Source organism: Rhyacophila brunnea, unplaced genomic scaffold (genome assembly GCF_057557595.1).
Source record: "Rhyacophila brunnea isolate RB1 unplaced genomic scaffold, BYU_Rbru_1.0 scaffold_4, whole genome shotgun sequence".
NCBI lineage: Eukaryota > Metazoa > Arthropoda > Insecta > Trichoptera > Rhyacophilidae > Rhyacophila > Rhyacophila brunnea.
This window is the reverse complement of record NW_028233068.1, coordinates 23,228,892-23,246,294: the sequence shown is the minus strand read 5'-3', so window position 1 is coordinate 23,246,294 and position 17,403 is coordinate 23,228,892. Positions and strand designations below refer to the sequence as shown.

At 31.3% G+C, this 17,403-nt stretch overlaps 1 protein-coding gene across 1 annotated transcript in view; it reads left to right on the top strand.

Annotated features, from left to right (window-relative positions):
• LOC147067103 (casein kinase I-like) overlaps positions 1-16,412 on the top strand; it is a 70,980-nt gene extending 54,568 nt beyond the window's left edge. The window contains exon 9 of the mRNA XM_085954472.1: positions 13,748-16,412. Coding sequence (XP_085810598.1) covers positions 13,748-13,785 — 38 coding nt within the window. The 3' untranslated portion in view covers positions 13,786-16,412. The remainder of the gene's footprint in view (positions 1-13,747) is intronic.
• The last annotated feature ends 991 nt before the right edge of the window (positions 16,413-17,403 follow it).

Below are 17,403 nucleotides of genomic sequence, written 5' to 3'. Positions count from 1 at the left end.
TATCTTCACATGGATATGTTCAGCTCATATTGCAATCTGTTATATAAACCTATTGCTGTTATGTGTACACTTACTAAATAATTTTAACAATAAATGTATGTATAAATCTTTATTTCAGTAGTTTTTATTTTAACTTTCGTACTCTTTGAATAATTCTGTTTCTCATTTATATGCCATCTTGCCTAATGTATTATATTATTTATCACGAGGATCTAATTGATTCATTGATACTTACATATTTATTTTTTATAATAATGTTTGTGGTATATATAAACTATGCCACCAAACATTTTGAAAGGGTTAAAGTTAACTAATAAAACTTGATGTTATTATAATAGCATATGGATAAAAAAAACTCATCATTTATCTGTTATAAAGTATTTTCATTTGCAGTGAAATACTGAAGTGACTGCACGCGATTTATTCTTATTCTTTTTGACGTTTAACACCAGCTGTTATGTCTGCATACAATTTAGAATCGTATTTAAATTTTAAGGAACATATTGTCCATTTTGTGTCTTTCTACAGTTCATTCAATTATACTCAGGTAATGTTTAAGTCATACAAATTTATGGAGTCTCATGGCCTGTAATGATAAGCATTATTTCAATCTGTAGACCTTTGTTAAAAGTTTAATGGCAATGTATAATGAGAAATCTACATTATTCTTTCCAAATATATCCAATTAAACCAAACCATTCCTTCCTTTATTGATATAGTATGTAGAACAAGTATATATTATATTTTTAAATATCAGTAATGTGAGTATGTAATGAATATATTGTATTATATTTTACTCTTTACAGTGTACTTACATACTTAAACATGACATATTTTCATTTAAAAAAAACACTAAATTAATCTTTAATATATTTCATTAAAATTATAGTATTTTGTACTATTTTTAAAAATTGTGAGTAGAGTAGTTTTATTTTTTAACTTGCTTGATGGTTAAAATAAATCAAATTTAATACCTTCTTCATTAGCTTTGTAAGCTGGAATTCGCATAGTGAATGATTGTCTTATGCTTAAATTTCAAGTCGGGGTATGGATTGCCTAAAAATAATTTCTAGCTAAATTGTATATATATAATGCTACTTTACTCAAAAGGAAATATGTGTTTTTTTTGCTTTAAATGAATTGTTATTATCAGTCACTGAAACATTAAAAAAGATGTTTTGTGGTAGTATTTTGTAGGTATACAGTAGGACCTCAGTTATCCGGATTTCATTATGATCATCGGTTCCCTATGAGCAACAAAAAAGGCATGGATGAATGATGTAGCTTTCAAAGAATGGTATGAGAAATGTTTATTGCGGAAGTAAAGAGGAGTTTTTTTTATGTTATCCATATCTATTGGCCAGAATAACGTCTGACTCAATTTTTAGTCTAGATAAGTATGGTTCTGCCATACTGTTAGTAAATTGAATTTCATATACATGTTGATCTGCATACTAATTACCGTAATGATTATTTTCAATCCTAAATTTTTTTAGAATCTCAACGTACTGTTCAACAATTAATGGTGGATGCTTTTATAAACATATAGGTACTTAATATGGCATTTTTCTCATTCTAAAAAGTTACTTTCTGTGTAACATTTTTAACTGATTTTCTGGATGGGTGTTTTTCTACTTTGACACAACATAATATCTTTGGAATGATTAGGTAAATTGATGGTTTGTCATTTTCAAAAATATCTTATTAATTTCCTCGGTGAGTAACATGTCCACATTTTCAAAATCTGATTATTACTCATTCCTTTCCCAGTGAGAAGGATAAAATCTCAAGGCACCTTTACAACCTCTCCTTTGACCAAAAGCGATATGACAAGTCGCCAATGTGCTGCTACATCCACGATCAAGAAAATTTGTTCAAGTTGCAACTCCCGTGGCACTAAAAGAATCTAGACTAACGATAGTTGATAGTAGTGACCGTTATATGGAATAATGTATTTTATATTTTTGTTAAATTTTACTGACTGCTGTAAATTATGAGATTTTTTCTTTTTCATATAGCAAGTTTTTTGAAATATATAATAATATTCTCATCCTTTTCATAGGATATATATTTATATACGTATTAGATAATGATCAATATTTCGTTTTTCAAAATCCAATATTTATGACATCATCTATGACAGGCATCAGGATACTGTAATAAATTTGGCAAGTGTTGTGACAAAATGTGAAATGCATTTCTGGTCACATATTTCATAAACACCTTCAAAGTTTCACACTATAGCATAATACATTGTACTATGGTAACTGAAGTATATTATATGACATATTGGAGCATACATTAGAAGAGAGATAGAATACCCTCTATTTTAAATTCAAAACATTGTAAACATGTGTTTGCTATCAGAGTTCGAGTCATAATGATAAAGGTCTATTCAAAAATAATTTTAGTATTTTGTTTTTATTGTCTAATGTCTGTGTCTCGGTAATGTTTAAAAATAGTATATTCTTATTAATTTTTACAAATAAATTATTTTTACACATTGAATATTATTGTTTGTTGCCATAGAAAAAAATATTTAATTTAAGTAATATGAATTATTTATTTCATATGAATGGATCATAATTTTAATTGAAAATTGACAAAGTTTGATATACACCATTTCACTGAGTCGACACTATCTTTTATAAAGTGAAATGAATTGAAAAAGACCATTTATAATTTTCATCGTCATATTTGGTGGTACACTAGGTGATTATTTGGTAGTTACGTGTCAAAATCCATGTACATAATATCCTGCTTCCCTTCCCTTTGACACAGGGCTGATTAGAGTTTTGTGATGAATTTAAATTCTATTTAAGAAATTGTGAGTGGTACATCCATTTGCTTTAACTAGTACATAATGATATTGTGTTTTTTATTTTGTATATATTCACACATAATATATTTTTTTTCTCTCTATGTACACTAAAAAGTAATGGGATTGAAACATATTTTTGATTTTATATTGAAATATAATTTCTGCATGTCTACAATTTGTATTTAATAAACTTATAAACTTCTTGGGAATTGAAAATTAACTGCTATATGTGAAAGTTTTCATAAACTATATCCAAATTTTGTATGGAATGCAAATTTCCAGTTGTCGTTTGATGCATGGTTATAGCAAGAAAAACAGTATACAAAACAAGCTCATAAACATTACAGCATAAGAAAGAATAAAACATCCGGATCAAGAATCGTATCAATTATTTGGCCATGGTGAGTTTTTGGAAGATAATTTTATTTTAATTTGTCACTACTGTTTTCATTATAGGGTTGGCAATGACATTGGACAGTCACATGCTATCGACAAAATAAATCTTAGTAAAATATTAGATAAAATGTATAAGGGGTCGGGGTCCTCGGCATTCGTACTTAATTGGTTCCTGAAAATGTGTACGAATGTTTAATGTACGAAAGTAGAAAAAACATCACGTGTATTTTTAAATATTTTGGATATCGAACAAATAAATTCATTTGCAGCATATTTATCTGCACTGGCAGCTTCTCCAGTGAATTTAATACATATTATGTAGAATACCTCAATTTAAATTTGTCAAACCAACCTTTGCTTGCATAAATGAAATTCCATGTCTTTGAAGATACGTTTTTATAATTTTTAATATATTCCTTAAATATAATCTTGTTTTTCAAAATTGTAGACCAGCTTACGTGGCTTACGTTGTATGAACGGCCGATTGAAGCAAAAGATTTGCCGTTTTCAGAACACCTAATTATTTCCATCTTTGTCTCAATCGTATGAAGTTTATGAGTCTTTAATTTCTTTTTGTCTGTATCAACTCTGCAGTTTCTCACTTATGTTTATAAATCTATAAGGACGAAATGCAAAATATTTACACATACATAAACAAAAAACTGGCAAAACGAACAACCCATTGGCACGCGTCCTAACGCAAGATGACCGCCTAAACATTTTTTATATATTGGTTGTACAATTCGATATGGATTTTGGCCGCATCGTGAAGAGGTTTCTTAATAGATTTTTTTTATGGATATTAGCCATTCGCTCAAGCTATTGGGTCGATGATTTGGGTCTATTCCAGTGGTGAAGGGTGCCTGTTGAAGGTGGAGTAGGTTATGGTAGGTAACTCTATTTCATGAAAAAAGACAGCATGCATTAAAATAAATATAAAAAAGTAATATCATTCTTATATATATTCTAATTAAAAGTCGCACTAAAAAATTCTTTTGTCTAGTTCAGCGTTTTGTCGAAGGAACCATTTTGTATCGAATCCAATGTTAAAAAATGAATGGATATAAACTGGTTTTATAAAAAAAATTACATCACTGCGAACATGTTAGGCTATTATACCTATAGCCTCAGGTTTTGACATTGTGTGTGTGTTTTTTACAATAAGTGTAATCGTTTGTATGTGTTGTTTGGGTAAAATGTACCAAATTGGTTAAAGTTACACAATCGAACAAAGGCTTCCATAGCTGGTTACGTATTAATGGAATTGCTACATGCTGTCTGGTTGACCAAGTCGACAATTTATAATGCGTACCTACAGATAGATAGATGTCTTTGGCAAATTGTTTATGTTATATATTTTTATTAAGCAGGTAGGCTTCAAATAATGACCTAGTATGGAGTCTTCGCCACTGTTTATACATATATTTGGACCCGAGATCCACACCCACAACTTCATAAGCGGACATGTTACCACTCATCCATCAGATTAATAAATTGTAATTTTTATTGTTTTTGGTGAATTCATTACAATATGACAGAAAAGCATTTTATGAGTATGTATTGTGAACTGCGATGTTACAAACCAATTGTAGATTGTGTGGAATGGGCATGTTTTTTTTTCCTGTATATATAATATAAGGATAATGCTGACTAATTTTGAATCTTTGTAACTTTTTAACGTAATTTAATTTTTTGCAAATTAAAATATGCTTCTGACCAAGTCAGATATATACGATGCGGACAGTGAGAGTGGGGTGCAATGCAAAGAATGACCATCATCATCATCATCAGGGGCGCGACAACCCGGTGTGGGTCCTGGCCTCCTCCAACAGCTCCCTCCACCTGTCCCTATCCAGTGTGGCCGCTTTCCAATTTGGTACCCCCAGAATACAGTAGTCACTGGCAGCTCCATCTAACCAGCGAATCTTTGGCCTCCCTCTTCTTCTACGTCCTATTGGATTGCTGGAAATCACTCTCTTTGCCGGTTCATTGTCATTCATACGGTGCACATGACCTAGCCATCGCAGTCTCCCAATCTTAATTGATTGAACTGCGCTGCAATCTTCGTACAGTCCGTAGAGCTCAGCATTATATCTTCTCCTCCAATTGGTGCCATCCCTGATCGGTCCATATATACGGCGGAGAATTTTTCTTTCAAAGATGTTCAGGGCTCGTTCATTTCGCAGAGTTAATGTCCAGGTTTCCGATGCGTAGGTGAGCACTGGCTTTACAAGTGTCTTGTAAAGAGTGCTTTTAGTTCGACGAGATAGTAAGCGGGACTTAAAATGTCTTAACAGACCAAAGTAGCATTTATTCGCAGACATGATTCTCTTGTTGATTTCTTCTGTAATATCGTTATGTCGAGTTACAAGAGATCCAAGGTATATGAAACTGTCGACCGTATCAAACTTGTATGCACGAATATCTAACTTTGGTGCGACTTCTCGTGGTGTGACATAGACAGGCATGTATTTAGTTTTTGCCTCGTTTATTTGTAAACCCATTCTTTTGGCAGAGGCTTCTAGTGCTGTGAATGCCTTTTTCAGCGCTAATTCTGATATGGCAATGATGTCGATATCATCGGCATACGCCAGCAGCTGCACAGGCTTAGTAAATATCGTGCCGCTGCCACGGGCATCAATCTTTGCATCCCGTATCGCCTTTTCTAGCGCAATATTGAAAAGAAGGCATGCCAGAGCGTCACCTTGCCTTAAGTCATTCAGTGATACAAATGGCTCGGATATTTCCGCTTGAAGCTTTACCCGGCATTGTACTGGTGTCATTGTCATCTCTGCAAAGAACGACCAATTAGATAAAATTCTGGACAACCAACGTGAGAAAACATAGATGGTGTAACATTCGATCCTATAAATTTTTGCATATTGTATGTGAAAATTTGTCCAGATCCTACAAATTTACGATACTTGTAAAAAGATAATCAGTCAAAGAATGATGGGTCGAGATTTGGTAAATATACTGTATATCGTATCGTTTTTGCGGTTGTGGTCTTTTGAGACCTAAAAACATCGGAACCTTCCACAACCTACTGTAACCCAGAAATACTTAGTTTGTATGTTTAAAAACTAGTGATTTCCGACTCTTTTCTTTCTGGAAAAGATGATACAGTATACTGGATATTTCTCCAAGATATTACTGTAAAATAAAAAAAATGTTTGGTGGACTGCAGTGAATGATATCATCAGGTAAGTGTTGTATTGAAAAGTCCAATAAATTTGTATTAAATTATATCCTAGTTGAGAATACCTTTTATTTACATCTTCAAACAGATAGTTTGAATTTTTAATGTTGATTTTTAAATTATATATGTAAAACTTTTTTGTTCATTGCCAACCCATCAATGGAATGTTGTAAATATCCATGTTTTTCATTTGTTTGCAATTGATATGAAATTTTATACGGGCCCATCCAAATTGTCATTTGTTTCTGTTTTGTGTTTTTCTGAATATTGAAAGATAAAGGAATGTAAAAATTAGCATCAACAATTGAGTCATAGGTAACAGACGTATATATTATTAGATTCGCAAATTCTATACAAGTGGTGCCATCTCATGGAGTGACATTGAATTTTTATAATGTGAGTCCCAGAACCCAAAAAAGTATTCATAATTATGAAATTGCAATTATGGTAAAAATAAATATGCGGTATTTCAAGTCAGGGTAATTATGCCGCAGAGGTGGACATGAGATTTTACAACTTTCTTTTTAGACTAAACCAAACCTCATCTAATCTAACCTACCCCAACCTAATATTACCTCATATAATCTTAGTTTGTGATGTGAATGCAAAATGTATGAAAATTTCAAATTTTCAATTAACGATTGTTGGATCGAAAAGCCGATGCACCGACAGAAAAAGGTAATTATTATAATTGTCTACATGGAATAAACTGTTTTCGTAAAAAAAAATTATAAAAACTCATATCTACCTCTGCGGCACAATTACCCAAGTCAGATACAGTCTATTGCAATAATAATAGTATTGACATAAGTTTATGAGGAGATAGGTAATATTACAATAATCATACTGTAGGTACTCTGACCTTAGGTGTTAATTCAGCTACTTCCTGTCAGATTGGTAAAATTCAATAATTATTTGAAGACCAAAGTTTTTATTATTATTTTTTATTGCTTAGTGTTATTCTACGCACCCAAAAACCTGACAATCTACAACATATTATGTAGAGCTGGAACATTAAATCTCAAAATGTAATATCAAAAAATAAAATGACACCGGTCGCCATTTCGACTGTCATTATGATATGAATGTGCAAATGTAATTATAATATAAAGTACACTCTCAGTAATCCGCCGCTCGATCATCCGACAACTACTATAATCCACTGTTTATTTTTACTAGTTGAAAGCACAAAATCAAGCTCTATAATTCGCTGGTATTCGATTGTCAAATTCAGTATTCCGCCGCATACAAAGTATACAACGCAGTAAAACATACGTTCATCGCGAAGAAAGTAATGTACCAGGGAAGAAAGTGCCCAAGGGCCGCATCACAATAATTATTATGCCGTGCTCCAATGCAACCGGGACACATAAATGAAGCTTTCGGTCATAGGGAAAGCCAGGAATCCTAAGCCATTCAAGAATATCTGCCTCACTGAACAACTGGTTGTGTGAAGTGATTTTACTGTTTAATATTTAGTTAATAAACTTAGTTTATAAAATACGTATAATTTAGTAGATACTTGATATAAATACTTGTTTATAAATAAAACTGTAATTTCCTAGTATAAATTTCTCAAAAAAACTACTTTTAAGAAATACCTGTTTTAATTTTTTCCATATTTTGTATGTATGCTCTATAATCCGCCACTTTCACTAATTGGACACTTGTCTAGTTTTTGTGGTGGCGGATTACTGAGAGAGTACTAGTGGCAACCGGTGAGTTATTTTACTGGGAGCTCATTTTATTTTTAAGTACAGTATAACCTCGTTTTTACGTGCCCGGAATTCACGTTTTCCCGGCAATTGCGTGTAATTTTTTCAGTCCCGATGTATTTCAGTACATTTAATACCCGCATTTACATTTTTCTTTCCCGCGATTTACGTCGGAAATATTCAAAATATGCGAGTTACGCGCACTTCACAATGATTGGATCGTGTCTTTAGAACGGCGCACGGTGATTGGTCGGCGAGCGACGCTGTGATTGGCCCGAGTTCGGCGCTAAACAAGGTGGTTGGTCCATTGGTCGCCATCTTTTCTTTTGGCATCGTGTTTGTGTTTTGTATACACTCCGTCTGTCATTATTCTGTCATCAGTCTTACAAGTTACAAGTTCGCGGTTTATTTATTTCATATTGTTTTCGGTTCAATTATTATTCATTTTTACGTCCTCATTCTTTCAAACACATAATGTCTAACCAAAGGAACAACAAAAATGCAACAAACTAATATACATGATTTTTTTAATAAAAAATAAAATAAATTTCAATAAAAAATTTAATTGAATGTTGTTTTTTAATAAAACGTTATTTTTTTAGAAACATAAAATTTAAATGTTCTTTTTTTCAATACCCCCCCCCCCCTTTTACATTTTCCCTCCAATTAGGTTTTTTTTTCCAGTCCCTTAAAAAACGTAAAATAGGGGTTATACTGTACTTACATAATATGTAAGTACTCATATATTATATTATTGTTCATTTGTATGAGAAATCCATTCATCTGTTTTTCATTGACACAAATTTTTCAATCACGTTTGTCAATCATGAGAGATGGAAAACAGAATAGTGCATTTAATTTGTCACATCCACGAATTTTGTTCTATTGTTTTATGTTGAATGTTCTTTCGTACTTTTTAGTTTTTGAAACGCATTGTTGTTTTAATTTTAGGTTAGGTACAGGTCTACCGCTATTTTTAATATGAAGAGAACGTCAACAGTATTAGAATGTTTTTTTTATGTATTCAACATCAAACAGTGCCATTTTAAAACCAAAACTAATGTAGGCACACAATAACTAAAAATATGACATTGGAAAATAATTTATTTATCGTGCAAGCACACATTAATAATTATTTGACAGCAGTCGAGACTAAATAATATGTGCAGAAACCATTTTTCTTCCTGTGCGTAATCATAAGACGTCAGCTGGCTGCATTGTCACGTAAACAGCAGAGCTCGTTTCACACGGTATAATAGTAGCCAACGCGGGACATTCCTACTCAATGTGAACACCGCAAGCAAATGTCACTTCTGTATCATTTTGAGTAAATGGATTTTTAATGTTTCAAAATCTGAATAATAGTTACAATTAATCTTTCACTATAATTTTTAAATGATTTTTATTTATTATTATATTGCATAATAGGACATGCACTTAAAAATATTATATTTCCATTTCCTATTTCTGAAAAAAAATCTTTTTCCAGTCATCATTTTTTTGTGGGAAAAAAACATTCCATGTGCCTTTATTGTGGTCAGATCACATCACTAAGAGTTAGTAATATAGTACTAAGTAAAAACGTTCACATTGGTCAAAAAATGCTATATTTCAATTGTTTATTATTTAATTATTATATGTTATTGAGATACAATATTATTATTAGCGACAATGCCCATCAAAACAAGCGGATCAGGGCGCTCGTGGCCAAAGTGCTTTAAGCGACGTATTCTCGCCAGAAATCACACACCGCGTCCCGCGCAACACCTCTTCGCCTATAGTATTTTTATTGGTACAGGCGCAAGGGGCTGAACAAGCGTTATTGTTATTATAATTGTTGTCCTTTGTCGGCTCTTATTCACTCGCTCGCGATTCATAATGGAATGTACAATATTTTATTATCTATCATTCTATCGGAATTATTTCATTGGCGGCACATACTTATACGCACATAATAATTATTTTAATATTATTAATAATTTGCAAAGACTTCGAAAATATTATAAGCGCGCACTGTTGACGACGCTCTGGCATGCGGCTAAATTAAAGACCCCAGCGCCCCTTTCGCCTGTGAATAAGTAATATTGTCAGCGCTGAGAAGCAAAATTATTCGTACGCCCCACCTGTGTGCTTTGTATTACGAGGCGGGCGGACGCAGCACCTTGATAAATCCAGTGTACTCTGCCGTATTTGTTAACGTTGATTGAATTGAACCGGCGCGCCTAATGATACATTAATCTTCATCAATTATTGTTAGGTAACATAAAAATATGATTAATAAACACTAACATTTATTTGAAAATATTACTCATTTGACAAAAATACAATACATATTACTCAGTATTCATGCACATGGAATGATCTTTCTCTGACAACTTGTACTAGAAACACGTTTTTAAAGGACAAAGATTTATTTTTCCGAAAATGTTTATACACAGAAAAAAACGTTGAGAAATTCTCCACAAGATAGCATTTACAGTTAATTTTATACAAAAAATGAAGTTGGAATTATATTTGCTTGTGGTCTTCACGTGTAATACAGGCAGTCTGGTTTTGACGCCGAGGATTAACGTCATTATACGAATCCGAATTCGAAGGTGAGAGCGGTGCTCCCAATACGCATATTAACATATACAATATTATATCAGTATTGCTATTTCACTCATTCTCATTATCTCAAATTAGGATTACTGGAGCGCTTAGACACATATTAGAATTTGTTTTTGTATATGACTACGGTGAAAGATCAGAACACTGTCTTTTAATAAATGAAATATTTAAAAAAAAATATTTTCTTTTCTCATAAATTGGGTGGGTGTTCAGTGCTCTAGCGCTCTCAAAGGCACATCGCCACTGGAGAGTACTGTACTTACTTATTTAACCGGATGGCTGCTTATAACGTCTTAAGACGTCCGACTTTTCCGTGAACGGAACGCCGCTCATACAAAAATGACGTCTTTGGACGTCCAGTTTTAAACGGGAAACGTGGTAAATCAATTATTTTAAATATACAAATATGTTGAACACACGAAGACATATATTGGGAATGTCATCACATACTCAGAATTGAAACAGAATTCGTTTTTACCATTTGATTTATTTTTGCAACAAAATTCGCGGCGTGCAAGGTATCGCTATACACACGCCTACCGGCAGTAAAAAGGTTAACTGATTTACTAAAACAAACTTTAAATTTATTTATTTTTATGTTGATTGATTTGCAAATGTAAAAAATACTATACATACATCATTATTTCGATGACATAACTGTAAAAACATAATATTGTATACTTTAAAAAAAATAGACTTACCCATTAATTTATTTTATCAGCTTTTAATCTTTTTTAAACATATTGGTTTTGAAACAAAATTATTTTTACCAAAATTACAAGTCCAAGTTGAAATTATGGAGAAGAGGGTGTGGTAATCATTTCAATGATCTGCCCTATAACTGATCTTTATTCCACCCATCTTTGAATCGCAGAAGTTCCTCGTGAAATCATTCACATGTGGAATGTCTTCATTCCTGCTGCTACAACTGCGAAGAGTTTCACCTGAGGTACTGCGATACTGAGGAGTAACTTAAGTAGTGGAGCAATTATTTTACCAAGATATAATGTTTATTACGGTGGCAATACTGGCAAGTTGTCATCATGCTCTCATGGTGATTGGTGAAATGTCATCTCAATCCTCAATAGATAGAAAGAAGATATAGAGAAACATAATTGGAAATAATTCAAACTGTATTAAATTTGGTCGACAGTTATGAAGGCTTTTATTTAATTTAGTTTATAGCTAAGCTTAGTACAATATAAAGGTGATTCAAAATAGTATGATTATGATTTAGGTATGTTATTGATGTAATTAATGTATATTAGAACGGAAGTAGTCATTAAGTTTTATGATATTTTGGATTGTCAATCCTGCAAACCCATTGGAGACAATCGGCGCCAAATTGGCGATAGGAGGGCAGTATATGGTGAAAACCAAACAATTTTATCATATTTTGACTTTTTTTGTTAAAAAAAAAAACTTTAGTTGAAATTACTTAATAATAAATTCTAATGGATTTAAGTTTTGTTCTATCAAGTACCTTCGGTCGATAGTATTAATACTTAATAATAGATGTGTCTTATCATTTTATGATATTACTTATATAGTATGATATTTTTTTTAAGAATTTGATATATAAAATGTATTTTTATTTAAATTTGTCAAAATAATGGTCAGTTCAGTAGGTATGAGGTGTTTGAGAGAGTAAAAAATGTAGAAAGGCCCTACATCTTCTAAATATCTTGAAGAGTATTATATTTAACACCAATTTTAGTCTATTTTTCTTTCATCATTTTTTATTTAGTTGTCATTTCACAAAAAACTATATCTGACATGTTTTCTTTATTCCACCGATATACAATTAAAAAAAAAAAAAACCGTAATTACACCAATTCTAATGTTAATTACACCAATTGACAACATATTTAACAGATTAATTAGAATTAAAGGAATAATAAATGAGTTGTATTAATTTTAGTAATCAGTGAGTCTTTTTAAGTGATCTTGCAAATCTAATTTGTCTCTAATGGGTTAAAAATCCAACAGACCCGAAATGATCCACCGTCAAGAAATATCCTCAAGGTCAAAACTCTCGTCCGATAGTCCAAATTGGATCATTTGACAATTATTGTTGATTTGGGATAACCATGTAATTACTATCTGATCGGTCTTTTTAATGTTGATTTTGTTAAGGGGGACATGCTCAGCGTAGGTCAAAATGGAGCTTTTATTCTATTTTCAAAGCATGATCCTGGACATTCCTTAAACGTTGTAGATAATCTATTTATATAATTTTGAAGCCTTATTATCCTTTATATTTATTTCAAACATTTGATGACTGCATAAAGGAGTAAAATGATGTTAACGCGCGTGTTTGAAAATGTACCTAACCGATAAAAAAATCTTTTTTTTTAAACGGTACATTTTCAAAAAAACACTACCTTATTCTTAGGTCAATAATTATTATAAAACGATCATTATTCGTAGGATGTTTATCACATTTGAATGGTTAAAGACATAGCTTATAATCAGTATCTTTAGAATTATCTTCAAATGTGTTAATCTTGCCCATTTTTTGAATAATAAAATGCCTAATTCTTGTCAAATTTGGGATCACAGAGATTATCAATATAATTTTTTATTGTAAATATTTCACTATAATAATGTCGACATAAATTATACTGATGGTTTTATAAATGCGTTTAAAAATTAATAAATGTAAAAAATCTTAACACCACTGCACATTTATGTACTGAAATATGACTATATTCTAAAACATTAGAGCTAGAGGTTTAAAAGAATACTATTTTATGTAATAAAAATACTTTATGCAGTCATCAAATGTTTAAAATAAATATAAAGGATAATAAGGCTTCAAAATTATATAAATAGATTATCTATAACGTTTAAGGAATGTCCAGGATCATGCTTTGAAAATAGAATAAAAGCTCCATTTTGACCCACGCTGAGCACGTCCGCCCTTAATATAACATTTAACGTACTTATCTAACTATCCTAGTACATATGACAATTTAATTAAAACATTGTTTTTTTTATTTACAGCAACCAAGGACAGAATAAGAAAATTACCTGAATCATAAAAGGTCTCCGAGACATTCACATAAGATTAATTCTCTTTAAAATTATAAAAATCCATCAAACTCCTACCAGAAATAAGGTGATTTCACGGCATCCAACCAACGTGGTGATATGGATACCACACAATATGGATTAAGTCTTCGATGTATAAACAATTTGAATAAATAAAAAAAATAAATCTGTGAAAAACTAATTTTTATGTTTTGTGAGGTGACTAGTTTAACATTACCTATGCCACTTTCATGTTTTAAAACTGTGCAGTTTCATCTTTTGAACTTTAAATACATCTAATAACAAACTATTGACATTCAGTATCACAATGTATTGTGGTTTTAAAGTGTGGAACAGATTCCATTTTATCGGTTAGAGATGCGGTCAGTTACTCTGCTGATTGAGCGACTAAGGAGTTTTGTTGTTTCTTGAGTTGATATTGATTCAGGGTTATACTTTTTGCATTATATTAGAGAAGGCATACAACCGTTGGAATGAGTTGCCAGCAAAATGTTATTTTTCCTATCAATTTCACGGTAATGGAGCTTTGAGTTTTAATGTTTTTAGTTTAAAATTTTATTTAACATGCATAAAAATATAATATAGAAGTCATCCGGGTTTTGTAGCTCTTTACCAAACATACATACATATTATGTAAGAGTATTGAGAAAAATCAAAAGGACAGAATATGAAAATTACCTGAATCATAAAAGGTCTCCGAGACATTTACATAAGATTAATTCTATATTATCTGTATTAAGAAAAATCAAAATGTGAATTTCTATTTACTACCCTCAAAATGACAACACTACTATTTATTGGTTGTGCGTGTATTTGTTTATGCTTTTTAAGTATATCTTAGCAGTGAATTCAATTTATGCTGGAATGGAGTTATTTCAAAGAATGAAGTATGAGTAATAAAGATCTCAAAAAAAAAAAACAATTCAATGTCGAAGAACGATGTGTAGGAAGAATGATTATCAATGATATCAGTATCATTGTGATTGATATTGTAGAACTAAAAGATTGAGTCAGTCTCGGTCCATTGGTGGAAATATAGACCAATATCCCATGGACTTTGATGAGAAATGAAATGGGCATCTATTATGTTCCTCACCACCATGTGCCCATTGAGAACTACCACTACTAAGAGTGTACAGTAAGATCCATCCTTTAAATAGAAAACAAATCTTTTGTTACTTCTACGCATTAATTTGACTTCAGGGTGAAATGAGTATGTTAGAAAACAATGGTTTGCAATTAGTATTAAGACTAGTGCTTATCATGTGAAAATCACCGTAAACATGCTAGTTTTCATAAGTTTTTTTGTTGCTAAATAACTGCCCGTGGAAAGTTGATTAGGAGTTTACATTTGACTGAAAAGTGATGTGTTTGATTGTTATGCTATATATTGAAATCTTTTTTATTCCTAAAAATACTCTGAACATATTACACATTAAACAATTTACATGTATGTAAATATTTTGTCGATATGTATGGGCAGTAAACCACATCAAACAAATTGCCATGTATGAATATATTCTGTCATTTCGTTTATGGTGAACTGTCATATTCCACATTTGTGAATTTCAGAGATATGGGTGTTTCAAATTAAACAATACAATATTAAGGCTATACTTCAACTGACGCATGGTCTAAAAAGATTGTGGCTAGGCGATGCGCGGATTGTGCAAATGACGCGTGCCGAACTGAATATAATTTGTCATAAAAATCCAACATGCATCCATTTAATGTTATGTTTATTGTTATATTACTAATAATAATAGTGTATACATTGACATGTTTTCTTTTTTACGTACATACGTAAAGTTTTTTAGTCATCTTTACACGATTTAAGAATATTTTCATCTGACGCCATGACAAAACAAATCGATGTGCAGACACCTCGACTGTCGGTCTCCGATTGGCGACTAGTGAGAAATTTCATCGCACCTACTGTTGAAAATTATTTGCCGTTTCACTGAAGTACGCTCTTAAAAAAACTACACATTATGTTTTTATATAAAAACATTGATAAATAATTACATTTTTCTACAAATAAATATCAAAAGTCACTATCATTTTAGTATTTTTAAATTCAATCTGTAAAATGAAATCTTTTTAGATGTATGTGGAACAGTCAGTTCACCACCGAGGCGACAATTTGCAATGTACACCATAGCAGAAAAATATTTGCAACCCCTTTCTTGAAAATATAAACAGATACGTAATGTTCCATTTTTACATATATGCGATGTTTTATTACATTTTGAGATCTAGTTTATTTTTAAATATGTTCCAATTATCAAGATTAGTAGGTTGTATCCAAGTTGATATCCAGCATAATTTTAATATTCTAATAGTAGTATATTTTTTAAGCCTAAGATTATTTTCCAATGATAACAACTTGAGCATATTGAACAAAATTTCAATAAAAGATTACCTTCATTAAAAGATATTCAGTAACATATTTGACTCAGTAACCATAGAGATCAACAATTAATAGTTTAATAATATTACTGAACTAAATTATACCAGTTTGTTAAATTGAAAGGTACTTTTTATTCGGCATGGAATTCTACTATGTAAAAGCTGGCTCAATAAAAACATTTTTGCTGTCACCTTTATCCAAAATTACAAAAAAAAAAATCAAAGACTTTCATTAAATTCAATTTCAAGGGAATTATCTGATCTAATATCAACCAATTCTTTTGAGTTGCCCACGTAATATGATCATGTTTTAAGGATTTAGCAAATGGTCTTCTTATGCAATTGTACTTTTGGTATTCATTTAAGTTTGGGAAATATATGTTGAAAATCGTTGTGATTCAATGTTGATATCTTTTCCCTGAAGAGAAAGATTCAATTCATTTACTAATCCGCCAAATATTAAGCAAAACACATCCATCACTAAAGTGGGAAGAAAGAGCCGAAGTTCATTACTAAGTTCTATAATTTTTATCCATATCGGATAAAGTATTGTAATCGTGTAAAAATTTGACCTTGAGATTTTGATTGATTTGTATCAGATATCGTTCAGTTATCACGTTATGATTTTTGTTTTTACAAATACTGAAATATTTCGCGGCTCCCTGGCTGGAGCTCCACAGCCCCCTGGGGGGCCGCACCCCGCAGTTTGACAAGTACTGATCTAGATAGCCGAAGAATTAAATAAATAAAATTTTAACTAACTACTCTGGGATGTGTGTACATTAGTAATGATGAAATATTAAAATTATTGTACTCAAAATCATATTGATAACAAAAGCCAGCCTTAGCCTGTTTTTTGAAGGGTTTGAAAATCAATTACCTATTTGTTGATTCTCAAAGTTTTAGCATTACGTAAAATTTTTATTCTGACTATTACAAACTTCTGTCATTTTGAAAATTTAATTATGCGTTATTTGCTTATATATTAGTATTGGCTTATTTGAATAGAAACGAACATAAATGCAGTTTGGAATTATAAATTAGAAACGGTTTTGAAATACCTACTAATAATGATGAAACATTTGCTAATGAGAATATATTTTGTTATTGTTAATTCTGCTAAAAACTTTAAACTAAAAACTAGCTGCTGTGCATCCGTAATCTTTAGTAGCTTTAGATGATGATTCCTGATACAAATT